Source organism: Peromyscus maniculatus, chromosome 4, assembly GCF_049852395.1.
Source record: "Peromyscus maniculatus bairdii isolate BWxNUB_F1_BW_parent chromosome 4, HU_Pman_BW_mat_3.1, whole genome shotgun sequence".
NCBI lineage: Eukaryota > Metazoa > Chordata > Mammalia > Rodentia > Cricetidae > Peromyscus > Peromyscus maniculatus.
Window position 1 is genome coordinate 105139259 of NC_134855.1, and position 13437 is coordinate 105152695.

At 54.8% G+C, this 13437-nt stretch overlaps 1 protein-coding gene across 2 annotated transcripts; it reads left to right on the forward strand.

Annotated features, from left to right (window-relative positions):
* The first annotated feature begins 3717 nt into the window (after positions 1 to 3717).
* Positions 3718 to 7907, forward strand: Adra2b (adrenoceptor alpha 2B). 2 transcript variants are annotated; one of them, XM_042276171.2, is made up of 2 exons: positions 3718 to 5821; positions 6239 to 7907. In XM_042276171.2, the coding sequence occupies exons 1-2, from the start codon at positions 4476 to 4478 to the stop codon at positions 6282 to 6284; spliced, it is 1392 nt and encodes a 463-aa protein (XP_042132105.2). In that variant the 5' UTR covers positions 3718 to 4475; the 3' UTR covers positions 6285 to 7907. The 2 variants fall into 2 exon arrangements, with proteins under 2 accessions (XP_042132105.2, XP_042132106.2); XM_042276172.2 differs by having other exon boundaries at positions 3725 to 7907.
* The last annotated feature ends 5530 nt before the right edge of the window (positions 7908 to 13437 follow it).

Here is a 13437-nt window from a genome sequence, read left to right on the forward strand (position 1 = left end):
GGCGGGAAGGCTGTCTGAGAGAGGGGCAGTGACTGGGAACAGTGTGAGAGAGCGGCTGGGGGAATGGAGTCTGGGGGAGGTTGACCACACAGAGTGTTCTGGAAATAAGGTCTCTTGGGGAGGAGCCTATGTAGCTCAACAAGGGGGTGGGATCAGTCCCAGGGGGATCTTTAGGTCAGGAAGGGCAGTGCTAGAAGCTGCTAGGCTCCACCCAGGAGACTCAGTGCCACCCCCTCAGCTCTCAGATGTCACACATCTGCCTAGGTTCCCATGGCCAGGTGGGTACAGTCATCTTGCCCTTCTTTGAAAAAAGATGTCACTTGCATGCAAAATCACCTTTCCCCTGTAGTCTGTCTTTCCAAGAATATGACTCCGGGGCACCACAGGCACAATGGGTCTGAGCACATTTATGTGTCTGCCATGCACTGATAGGCTCCCACCATCCCTCACCAACCAACAACCACGGCCAGTATCAGCAACAAGGAGGAGATGTCCTTCTGATGGAGGTGGGGGTGTGATTCAACAAATCCTTGGACCACAGCCGAGTGTGAAAGTGTGCACAGAGCTTGAAGGGTGAGCTGGGCCTACTGAGGAAGGGTGGGTCTCTGGCTGAACAGAGCCCTGGAAAGGACTGGTGGCAGTCAGCCTGGGGAATTCCCTGGTGCTGGGACAAGTGCCTACTGTCCTCCCAGCTGTAGGGTGGGAGAGCATCTTTCCCTGGTAGTAGCCATTTTGGGTTGATGCCTGACTGGTCAGTAAGTGCCCAGCATGGCCTGACACTTGGTAGACTTAGATTTGCCCCTTCAGAGAAGAACCAGGTGAATGTTCTTTAGTGGGAATGGGTAAGGTGGGGTTGTTGTTCCTGCAGCATCCAGGAGACCTGGCCCTTTAAGGATAACGGACCATTAAACATCCCATCTGATGCCGATAGTGGTCTGGGAAGTCTTCTCTCTGTGACTGGAGTGTGGCTGGAGATTGTGGAAAGGCGGGTCATTCATGTCTCTTCCGGACTAGCAGGAATTTGCCTCAGTGACTATTTCCCAAGCTTCTATGGCTACCCTCAGCCCTTTCTCAGTGAAGGGGCTACCAGGACCTTTTCATCCCCTGTGGTTGTAGGCTGAAGCCCAATCCAACATGATAGGAAGGGTGTATCAGTCAGACCTGTCTCAAGAGTGCAGTCTCAAAGGGGCAGGTAAAACTGGCCGTCCCTTTGAGCCTGCCCTACATGTTACCACCCTTTCTGGTTGTGGCAGTCCCACATAACTGGATATCTGGGTGTCAGGGCAGCCTGAGATGAGGAGGCATTGCTCAAAGTGCCCCATGTGGCTGGGCATGGTGGTATGTCTGAGCCTGGTCTGTGGGGACACAAAAGTCACATGCCAGCTCTCACCGTGGTGGTCATGATGAGTGAAAGTCCAATAGACTCACTTGAGGTGGGGGTTGGGAGTGGACTCCTGTAGTTGGTTGTTTTTTACTCTTTGCCTTGTGGGGGTCCTGCCACCCAGCTCCCAAATAAATCACACGGAGTCTTTTTTTTTTTTTTTTTTTTTGAGACAGGGTTTCTCTGTGTAATTTTGGAGCCTGTCCTGGATCTCGTTCTGCAGACCAGGCTGGCCTTGAACTCACAGAGATCTGCCTGGCTCTGCCTCCTGAGTGTTGGGATTAAAGGTGTGCACCACCACCACCGCCGCCGCCAGGTCCAGAGTCTTTTTTTTTTTTTTCTGAGACAGGGTTTCTCTGTGTAGCTTTGCGCCTTTCCTGGGACTCACTTGGTAGTCCAGGCTGGCCTCGAACTCACAGAGATCCACCCGCCTCTGCCTCCCGAGTGCTGGGATTAAAGGCGTGCGCCACCACTGCCCGGCTCAGAGTCTTCTTATTACTTATGAATGTCTGTCCTTAGCTTGGCTTGTTACTATCCAGCTTTTCTAACTTAAATTATCCTATCTATCTTTTGTCTCTGGGCTTTTATCTTTCTCTATTTCTGTATGTCTTTTTTTTTTTTTTTAGTTCTTTCTCCATGGTTTGCTGTGTAGCTGAGTGGCTGGCCTCTGGAATCTTCCTCTCCTCCTTCTTGCCCCTCCATCTTTTCCTCCCAGATCTCTCCTCCTATTTATTCTCTCTGCCTGCCAGCCCTGCTGATCCTTTCTCTTGCCTTGTTATTGGCCGTTCAGCTCTTTATTTAACCAATCAAGTGTTTTAGACAGGTAAAGTAACACAGCTTCACAGAGTTAAACAAATGTAACATAAAAGAATGCAACACATCTTTGCATCATTAAACAAATGTTCCGCAGCATGAACAAATGTGATACATTTTTAACTAATATTCTACAACAGACTCTATTCTCAGGGATTAATTTATATACATTCAAATAGTGCCCTTCAGAACTGGGATCTGCAAATACAAAGCCTGGCTGTTTCCATACAAGACAATTACAAGGCTATGGAGAAACCCCCTTGAGGCTAGGAGTTGGGGAGGGCCTAGTTCAGAGTTGGTCTTTTTTTTTTTTTTTTAATTTTATGTGTTGGAGTATTTTTGCCTGCATGTATTTATATGCATCATGTGTGTGCCTGGCGTCTGTGCAGGTCAGGTAAGGTTATTTTGATACCCTGTATGTAGAATTACAGATAGTTATGAGCTGACGTGTGGGTGCTTGGAACTGCAATCCGTCCCCTCTTAACTGCTGAGTCAGCTCTCTAGCGGTCCGTTTCTTTTTACCCTAGTTCTCCCACCACCACCCTAGAGAGGCTGCATGAGCGTCTGGAGCTGTCCAGGCCAGCTCCTTCCTGTACCGTAGCCATCAATATCAGCTTTTCCTGTGCTACCCAGAGGAAAGGTCTCATCCCTGACCTGGGTCTCTTCATGTGCTATTGGTCAAGAGGCTCCTCTCCAAACCTTACACCTTTTCTTTGAGTCTAAGCTGCCCCCCCCCCCCCCCGGCTGCCTTTTGTTTTGAGACAGGGTTTCTCTGTGTAGCCCTGGCTGTTCTGGAACTCACTCTGTAGATCCGGCTGGCCTTGAACTCACAGAGATCTACCTGCCTCTGCCTCTCCGGTGCTAGGGTTAAAGAAGTGCGCGCAACACCGCCGGGCGCTGCTGCTTTCCCTCTTTAAGATTTGTTTTAAAGTTGGGTCTCTGTGTGGGTATGTGCACGTGTGAGTGTAGGTACTGGTGGAGGCCAGAGGCATGTCGTCCCCTAGAGCCGTGAGTTTGTCGTGGTTGCTGGAACTGAACTCAGGTCCTCTACACGAGGCAATCTTAACTGCTGAGCCGTCTCTCTCCAGTTGCCCCTCTCCCCTTTCGCTCCTTTGTCTTTAATGGGGCGCCCGCCCACGGGGGCGGGGGTTTGAGGCAGCAACTGGGCAGCTGCAGTCCATCAGTCACTTCCCACCAGGGGTCAGTCAGTTTTTTTTTGGTGTCTCCCGGACTAGCGCCTGTCCCCAGTCTCTGCACTCAGACGGCAGCAGAGGGCGCTCGCAACACAGAGATGCACTCCCTGCACCTCGCAAGTCGGACCGAGTGGAGTCTGGGTGGGGAAGCGTTAGGAAACCGGGTTCGGAACTCTCTCCCCACCCCGGGCCGGCCCCCAAGGTTCTCAGTTGCTGAGATGTGGCTCAGTTGCTAGATGGCGATGTGGCTTCTTATACCTAAGCACCCCACCACGCCCCTACACGCTTCTCGGAGCTGTTGGGCTGCTGCAGGCGACATGAGCTCTCTCACCTACCGCCACCCATCTGGGTGCTCCGCCCCAGACTCGCAGACAGAAGGCAAATGGACCCTTGGGCCAGGCCAAGGTCCCAGGTCCCGGCACGCACCGCTCCTCTTCTGTAAGTATCCTTCCCAGAACCTCGAAGACCCCAGACGCCTGGCTCTCCGGACTTGGCCCGCGGCGGCGGGGAGGAGAAAGGAGTTGGGGACCGGGGGAGTAAAGGGTGCGTGTCGCAGGTCCACTTTCCCACCAAACGCACCTTCCATCCACCCTCGGTCGGATCTCCCGCCCCGCCTCCTTCCCTCCTCCAGCTCCCGCCCCCAGTCTCCTCCCTCCTCCCGCGGTGCTGGCTCTCTTCCCCACGCCCCTGCGCGGCGGGCTGATTGCAGGCGCGGCACCGGGAGAGAGAGCGCGCCTTTTCCCAGCGCCGGCTGCGCTTCCCCAGTCGGTTCTGTGCGTCCTGCAGTTGTGCCGCGCGAAGGCGCGACTTTCCTCCGGTCCCGGGACATCAGTGGGACAACTTGGAAAACTTCTCTGGGGTGGACTGCAGGGATGCCGGGCATCGGTGGAAGAGGATGTAGGAGATCGTTGGCTGGTCCCGGGTGTCCCCGGACCTCCTAGGCCGCTGTCGGTCAGGCTATGGGGCTCCAGAGCCATCCGCACCGCTGGGTGGACGACCCCCTCCTGTAGCGGAGCCAGAGTGGCGCTGTCTCCCTTGGACCGTGGGTTTGGCCAGCAGCGATCTCTCTGGACGTATCCGGCCCCGCCATGGACCACCAAGAGCCCTACTCGGTGCAAGCCACCGCCGCCATCGCGTCGGCCATCACCTTCCTCATCCTTTTCACCATTTTCGGCAACGCACTGGTCATTCTGGCTGTGTTGACCAGCCGCTCACTCCGTGCACCACAAAACCTCTTTCTGGTGTCACTGGCAGCCGCGGACATCCTAGTGGCCACCCTTATCATCCCTTTCTCTCTGGCCAACGAGCTGCTGGGCTACTGGTACTTTTGGCGCACATGGTGCGAGGTCTACCTGGCGCTGGATGTGCTCTTCTGTACCTCCTCCATCGTGCACCTGTGTGCCATCAGCCTGGACCGATACTGGGCAGTGAGCCGAGCACTGGAGTACAACTCCAAGCGCACGCCGCGCCGCATCAAATGCATCATCCTCACTGTGTGGCTCATTGCAGCCGTCATTTCCCTGCCGCCCCTCATCTATAAGGGCGACCAGCGCCCGGAACCTCACGGGCTCCCCCAGTGTGAGCTCAACCAAGAGGCCTGGTACATCTTGGCTTCCAGCATCGGATCTTTCTTTGCTCCCTGCCTCATCATGATCCTCGTCTACCTGCGAATCTATGTAATTGCCAAACGCAGCCACTGCCGGGGTCCCAGGGCCAAGAGAGGCTCCGGGGAGGGTGAGCCCAAGCAGCCCGGTCCTGTCGCTCGGGGAGCTCCAACTTCAGCTAAGGTGCCAACCCTGGCCTCTCCTCTGTCTTCCGTGGGAGAGGCCAACGGACACCCCAAGCCTCCAAGGGAGAAGGAGGAGGGAGAGACCCCCGAAGATCCCGAATGCAGGGCTTTGCCACCCAGCTGGTCTGCCCTTCCCAGATCGGGCCAGGGCCAGAAGGAGGTCGATGGTGGGGCACCTGCAGAGGAGGGAGCCGAAGAGCAGGATGAAGAGGAGGTGGAAGAGTGTGGACCCCAAACACCGCCAGCGTCTCCTGCCTCTGTATGCAGCCCACCCTTGCAGCAGCCTCAGGCTTCCCGAGTGTTGGCCACGCTTCGCGGGCAGGTGCTTCTGGGCCGGACTGTGGGTGCAGCCAGTGGGCAGTGGTGGCGACGACGGGCACAGCTGAGCCGGGAGAAGAGGTTCACCTTTGTGCTGGCAGTGGTCATTGGCGTTTTTGTGGTCTGCTGGTTTCCTTTCTTCTTCAGCTACAGCCTGGGGGCCATCTGCCCACAGCACTGCAAGGTACCGCATGGCCTCTTCCAGTTCTTCTTCTGGATTGGCTACTGCAACAGCTCCTTGAATCCTGTTATCTATACTATCTTCAACCAGGACTTCCGACGTGCCTTTCGAAGGATCCTTTGCCGGCAGTGGACCCAGACTGCCTGGTGAGCCTGCCTGCTCGCTGCCTGTGCCCGGGTTGGTGCCAGGACCACCCGATGGTTGTCCCTCATCCCCATAGTCTATGTGGCCATTTTCCTGGGGCCCCTTGCAGACCTCAACCTCAGACTCCCCCAAAGGGGAAAGGACAAAAGTGCAGTTCCCAGGGGCCCATTGGAAATCTTCCCTTGCTGACTGTACTGTGGGGTAGTTCTTCTCCACGTTCCTGAGCAAGGGTAGCTTGGGTCTTCTGGAATGCAGCCAAGGCCAGACTGGATTGGAGTACCTCCCTCCCAGTCACCTGTAAGCCAACAGGCCGGGCTTCCCTTTTCTGGAGACCCCTGTGCCTTGGCAGGCCACTCACTTGTGGTATTCTGTTTTTTCTTGGGTTTGGGGTTTTTATTTTTTGTTTTGTTTTGAGACAGGATCTCGAGTCGTCCAGGTCGGCCTCAGATTTGCCATGCAGCCTAAGGATGATCTTGGAATTCTGATCCCCATGCCCTCACCTCCCCAGTGCTAGGATTCCAGGCGTTCACCACCGTGTCTGGTTCCTGAGATGCTGGGGAATGAATTCAGGGCTTCAAGCATGCTAGGCGAGCATTCAACCAGCTGAGTTACATCCCAAGCCTTGATTCTTCCCCATGCCCCTCAAAGAGCAGGAAGCCAGTTTTCTACACTTCCTGGGAGGACCTGCTGCTGAGAAAGAGGACGAAATGAGGAGGATTCACCCACGTTGAGCACCCGTGGTTCCCACTGGCTACTGGGGCAGGGGGTGATGGGCTAATATTGGTTTTTAGATTTGTGGCTCCTTTAAGGCTAAAAGCATGGATTGGTTTTCTCACTCAGTACCCTCTGGGAGGCAAGTGGGCACGTGGCTGTCTCATTGGGGAGGTCTGGAAGCCTGGCCTGGCCTCAATAGGAGCTCCTGATCACTGGCATTTACCCTTGCAAAGAGCAGGGCGACAATTGCCTGCCGCCGCCTACTTGCGGCAGGGAGATGAAAGGCTTTGCAGAGAGCTTTGAGCTCCATAGGGGGAAAAGCTAGAGAGCCAGCAAATGTGATTATCTGGTGATATAAAAATCCCCTTCCTATGTGTTTACCACCATGAGCCTTCCTGTAGACTTTTGTTCTGTGCTTGGGGTGTGTGAACTCCTACCCCAAACTGGAAGTGGGTTGAGGTGCACCAAGTCACTCTTTCAGATTCCAGGATTTCTTTGAGAATGCATTCTTGTACCCAAAAAGGGTTGAGTTATTATGCCGGTGACAGCTTCTCCATCTGTTACCTGTAACGCCAACAGAGTTTTCAGTGGCTTGGCCCCAACCCCATTAGGGGATAAGTCCTTTGTCATCGAGCAGGCAAATCGTTTCCCTAAGCTAAAAATACTCACATCAAGGAAGCAGTCTGAGATGAGATCCTCAGGTAGGGTGCTGGGGCTGGAGCAGGCAGCCAGGGCCCTGTGGATTCTGGGAGAGCCACCCACTCCAGGGCCCAGACAACTCTACACACCCCATGTGGAGCCTTTGGATGCATAACTAATTCTACCCCAGCCCAGAAGATGCCTTGCTGGCTGTTAAGAACCCTCACAGTGAAATGGATATGCGCTGGGGTGCCTTTACCTCCTGGTTGTCTCCTCCATTTAGGAATTGTTTCTCAGAGTGACTGAGATCTGTAAAGGATGTGTCTGGGTCTTCCCCATGGGCAGCCTGACTTCAGCTTTGGGCAATAGAACTCTTAGCCTCAGGGAGGGGTGACTTGAGCCACACAGGCTGTTAGCCCAGGATGGATTTATCCAATTTGGAAGGTGCTCAGGGAGTTTTCACGGGTAGCGACAATGGTGGGTACCAATGGAGTACCAATGGGTACTAGGTGGGTACCTGGAGAGGACGTATGTCCAGCTTGGTCCTCGTTGGTTGGTTGTAGTTGTGAGGCTAGGACATTGATTTGGGGTGTAGCTGAGGGGCTGATTTGTAATCATCTGCTGGCTGATCTTGTTTGTGTATGCTCTGTGGGACCCAGCCCTCCTGTTGTGACATGCAGGTATTTCTAAGACTCTGAACTATTTTATCAATAAAGGCTATTTTGTAATAAGCAAGCTGAGTCCTGTGTCTAAGGGCTGCTGGGAGAAGTTAGGTAACTTCTGACCTTCCTTGAGTGTCAGCCTGATGAGCTCAGGCTCCCTCCCAGGGCTAGCTCTCCTCTCTGCCCCCACCTGTCTGGCACTTTTCGTCCTCATAGCATTCTTACTCAGCACAAGCCAATGAGACAGACTGACCTGCAAGGGAGAGAAGAGCAGCCTTCCCGGAGGAGGTGGCATTTGGGCTGGGTTGGGTCTTGAAGCAGGAATGCACCAAGAGACAAGATAGGACGGTATTTGGGGCAGGGAAAGGCCACATACAGAGTTGATGGCATCTGGGAGACAGCTTCTAACTCCCTTGCTGCGAGGTCAGAGCAGCAAAGGTGCTGCTGCTGGCGGAGGCGGGAGGGAGGAGGCCATTGTAGAAGGGTGTATGCACAGCAGCCATGTTTGGCTACCGCCACGCCGGGTGAGTGAAATGGGAATGCTTTGCTTCGGCTATCCCAAATGAGCACTCTGCTCTCCAAGCTGGGAGGCCTGGTGAGGTTCCCGCAGCCCCAGGCTGTCCTGTGAGTGAGAAAAGGAACTAGCCATGCTTGATGCTTCAGGGAGGGCAGAAGAGGCAGCCTCTGGGGCTCCAAGCTGGGCCCTCCTGGTTCCATGAGCAAGGGAAGAGCCAGCAGACTGGAAGTCATGGGCGGGATCAAGGCTCCTGGTGGATCCCAGGTGGGGGAGAACAGAGGCCAGAGCAGTGCCCTAGGGGACAGGGGTCCTCTGACCTCACGTTTCCTCAGAATCCACACTTTCATCATCTTCGTTACTTTCTTCGGGCCCATGCATCTGCTCAGGACAGTCACCAGAATGCCAGTGCCCACAGCCATCAGTGGACATGGGATTTGCTGCTACCCAACCCTGCTCCCAGCTCCTCCCCAGCAGGGCAACCAGCACCAAGAACTCCAGGGCCTCATACAAGCATTTGCCCATCTCATCCCCAGGGAAATAAAACCTAGAAAGGTGCAGTGACCGCAGGGTCCCTCAAGCCCCTGCTCTCTCCGCTGGACCACATATCTTTCTGTCACTTGAGTGGCTATAAGGGCCTGGGAGAAGATGCCCGCTGATCTCTGGGAATGGAAGCAGGTGGTCATCTGCTGGAGAGGACTAAACAGTCCTACTGGAAGCTGATTGAAATCCTATTGTCTCATTTAATCCACAAACTCTTGCTATGTGTGGTCATTTTACAAACGAGGAAACTGAGACACAGGGTCACCCAACTGAAACCTGGAACCACACAGCTATGACATCCAGGCTGAAGAATTTGCTCTCTCATGACAGCTTTTCTTCGGTGGTATTAGCTATGTGGACGTTCTGCGGCCGGGAGCTAGTTGGATTCAGTAGGTGATAGTGCTGGGATTGATTATTCATGTCTGCCACTGACACCAAATACCTAAGAGGGAGTGTGTGTGCCTCAGGCTTTCCACTTCTGACAGCTGGCTGACTGCTCTCTCTGCTTTAATTCTGAGGGCCCAGAGAGGGAGATCACTTGCCTGGGTGGCATCACACAGACACACACGGTGGCCAGAGCTGGACCTAGCATCCAGGTTGCCCGGCACACCAAAATTCCTTTAAAAAGAAAAGTGTATGGTTTTCTTGCCTGCATGTGTGTCTGTGCACTGTAACACATGCCTGGTGCCCATCGAGGTCAGAAGAAAGCATTGCATATCCTGGAACTGGAGTTACAGATTTATTTTATTTTTATTTCGGGTGCAAGGAATCGAACCTGGGTTCTCTGCAAGAATAAGTGGTCTCAATCACTGGGCCAATCCTGCAGCCTAGTATTGCAACTTCTTGCTGAAGGAATTGCTGTACATGCAGAGTCAAGGAGTAATAGGCCCATGTTCAGGACAAGGCACACCTCATTTTGCTCTTAGTTCTCAGGACTCACCCAGGCCCACACAGCTAAGGAGTCGGGGCCAGGGGGAGGTTGGAGGTAGTTTCAGCCCTGGCTCTCCATCTCTCTTCCCTTTCCTTTATATCCCATTCCTGAGTTTTCTGAACCCATCTGAGGGCTACTGGATTGATAATGGGGTGCAGAAATGGGGGAGAAACTTGTAAATGAGGTGGAGGCATGGGTAATGGCCAGAGTGCCAATGAGGGCCTCTGCAGTTTGCCTGGTAGAGGTGAGCTGGGAACATGGACCTTCAGAAGATCCCTTTCTATGACACGGGGGTGGCTCCACCCCAGAAGACAATTAAAGAAGCAAGCTCCCCTCCAGCTGCCCCTGCTTTGTGAGAATGTATTTCTAGCACACAGCGGTTCCCCAGGGGGAGGGCTTCAGAGTCAGTCCATGCTCCCGAGAATTCCTATTTGGTGCACCCTGGACCACCTGCTCAGAACAGAAGGCACTGGAAACAAGGAAGGTCTTGTGTGTAATCAGGCTTGGGCCCCTCCTCAAGTCCTGTATGGCCTCCATTGGGTCCATGTGTGTATGGAAAGTCACCCGAGGACCAGCCTGTAAGCAGGGCAGCTGCTGGCTGGGAGGAGCCTCTGCCAGGCTAGAGCTGGTATGGGACAACCTTTGGCTTCCCTAGTGAGGCCAAGAAGTCTGGTCACAGGACCTGGTCACTGTGAGTGGTAGGGCTGATGTAGGGCTGGTGTTTCCATGAAATCTCGGTGGGGAGGTGGGTTGCCCAGGATTTGTGGTCTGCCTCTGCCATATTGCTGGGCTTCCCTGAGGAAGGCTTCATCCTTCCCCCAGCCTCCATGTCTCTGCCTGCCATGGAAGATTGCCCCTATGGTTCCACAGTTCTCCAGCCTGTGGCTTCCTCTCTGCTCTCCTCCTCCCAACTCCCTGGAAGGTCCAGTCGTAGGGATTCCTCAAATTAATCAGCGGTGTTAATTATTTATTCTCTCAGGGCTTGGATTCCGGCAGGATTGGGCCGTCTGCCTCGCTTTTGTACCTCCGAGAAAAACAGAACACCAAGTCTGGCGTGACAGATCTGTTCGCTGTCCTCTGAAGTATGCAGCAGTGACAGAAATGAAGACAGCTCTGAGCTGTCGGGGTCCAGGGCTTAACACACTTTGCCTGAGATGGTGTTATTATTATCCCTGTGTCATGCTTGGGGAAGCTGAGGTAGAAGGAGGAGGACTTGCTGATGTCGACCGGAGTCAACACGGGGACTCAAACAACCTTTGACCCCAGCCTCGGCGTCCTCGGCAGCCCCGGCGTCCTCGGCAGCCCCCGGCGTGTGTCCCTGGGTGAACTGTAGGGTCAGTCTGGCATCCACCTTTGTGGTTTGCGGCCAGACCCCGCCTGTGTCGTTCCCATTAAAGCAGGCGCCCAGGCAGGGGTGCGAACTCCCACCCTCCAGTCTCTGCTCACTGTCAGCAGGGGAGGTGGGGCGCACTCGGCTAAAATTAGCTTCTGAGATTCTTTGTGCTCTGCATCCGTCCCTCTTCCATCCGTCTGGGGAAGGATGCTGTCAGGAGGCCAGCACTAGAAGGAGCCGGGTGTCAGCACGCACCCTCCCCAGCTTGCGGGCTCTGATCCTCTCACACCCTGCCCAGGCTCTGGGCCAAAGGCTTCTGCCCTTGGCTTGGCCTTGTGGCCACCTATCGATTAGCAGTGATTTCCAAGGGAGAGACCCACGCCATCTTCCCTCTGCCCCTGGGATTCTAGCTTCTCTGACCCCTCCCCCTCCTTTCTCTTCCTCCTTTTCCTGACCCTTCTGTCTTTGAGGTTTGCTCCCTCCACTCAGCCTCCCTGCCTCCTCTGGACCCTCTGACTTCTTCCTTACCCAGAGGGATGGTCCCGGCCCTTCAGGGGCCCTGCGGGCTCCATGGACCTGTGGTAGCTGTGAGGGAACCGGAACAGTTTTGGAGACCAAAAGAGTGCTACTCTCCCTGGAAAGTTGGGGCTATTTCTGTCCTTTCTGCCTCCCTCTGGGGCTCTGGGCTCCAGAGCAGGACGAGCAGGAGGGGGAGGTCTGGGGCCAGGCCTGGGTGTTAGGGGGCTCTTTGGTTTCCCTGATAAGGGGACAGGCCCCCTTTGGAGCTAAGGGATGGGTCTCTCCAATCTCAAAGCTGCAGGGTTCCATGGAATGACAGCGCCCCCCCCCCTCGCTCCCATGGGGACCTGGAGCCACTTCAAGAGGGAATAGGGCTAGGCTGTGACTAAGGGGACCCAGGTGTCCCTGTGTCCCTTTCCCAGCCCATCCCAGCTGCAGCTGTGAGGGAGGGAGCGTGAGAGGCTGGCTGGGCCGGCAACTTGGATTCCCTGGACAGTTGGGGGGAGGGGAGGCAAGGGTTAAACCCAGTTTTCCTCCCAGCACAGGGGTGGAGGGTGGCCCAACATGGTCATAGGGTGCAGACTTCACTGGGCCCCTCCTGGAGTGCCTCTGACACAGCTGTCCCAGCTGGAGCCCTTCTTTCTCTGCTGGCCTGGTGGCTTGAGAAAGCAGGGCCACATGGCTACCAGCTTTGGAAAGGCCCCTTAGCGTCTGAGAAGCCCCCGTGGAGAAAGGCAGGAGTATGAAGTTGCTGGGGGTAAATTTCTTCACCTCTCTGTGCTTCTCTCTTTCCTGACAAAAGGCCAGTACTAGAACGTACTTCAGATCACACCCTGGGGCTGCCTCAAGAGCCACAGGGAAGGGAGAGAAGGAAGAATTGGGGACAGGGGCCTTGCCCCAGGTCTGAGCTTGACACTGTCTAAAGCAAGGCCCAAGGAGAGCTTGCGTGGGGGTGGGGAGCAGACAGGAAGAGAGCTGAGACCTTGTGGGAGGGAAATTTAAGATGGAAACTGCACTCTCGGGTCAGGTCTTGGAGTGAGCAGGTGAGCACAGGCTGTGTTCACCCCAGCCTTGGCAACCGAGGAGCCCACTGAACAAGGCTGTGTGGATAGCCCAGCCAGCCTCAGGGGTCCAGCGCCCTCCCCTCAGCTCTAGGGCAGACGGGCACATGGCAGGCCTATGGTGAGGAGTTAGGGGACCTGGGAATATCCCAGCAAACTGGAGCCATCTTGGTGCGAGTCATCCGGTGCTGGGGACTCTGGACTCTGGGGACATGTCTTGGATGTAGAGTTTGTATTTTGTTTTCTGTTTGGTTTGTATTTCCTACAGTTTCCTCTGGAGAGTCTGCTGGGAGACCTATCTAGTTGGGGCTGAGCTAGAGGCATAAGACTGCCCTCACAGAGTTTGAGAAGGACCAGGACAAGGACTGGCCGCAGAGACCAGCTGGACCGAGTGGACACTGGAAGAGAGGGGGCATGGTTGAGGTTATTCTGGTGGCAACATGGGAAGAAAACCAGGCTTTGGCCACAAACTTGGTTCTGCTGCTCATTGTGTGGCCTCAGGCAAACCACTAAACCTCTCTGAGTCTCAATTCTCTCATTTAAAATGGGATAGCACTGGATACCTTTAGCTTGGAGAGGGGAGCTAAGAGATAGCTAAGATCTATAGGCTGCCCTTATAGAGCATGGGGGTACAGAATCTCGGTGTTACTCTGGAACCCCAGATCCTTGGCAAGGTGAGCTGACAAAATCTTTTGCTCAGCA

Coding starts and splice junctions, on each gene's coding strand:
- Adra2b (XM_042276171.2), top strand. CDS start 4,476: ATGGACCACCAAGAGCCCTACTCGGTGCAAGCCACCGCCGCCATCGCG. Junction 5,822..6,238: donor CAGTGGACCCAGACTGCCTG/GTGAGCCTGCCT, acceptor GTTTTGAGACAG/GATCTCGAGTCGTCCAGGTC.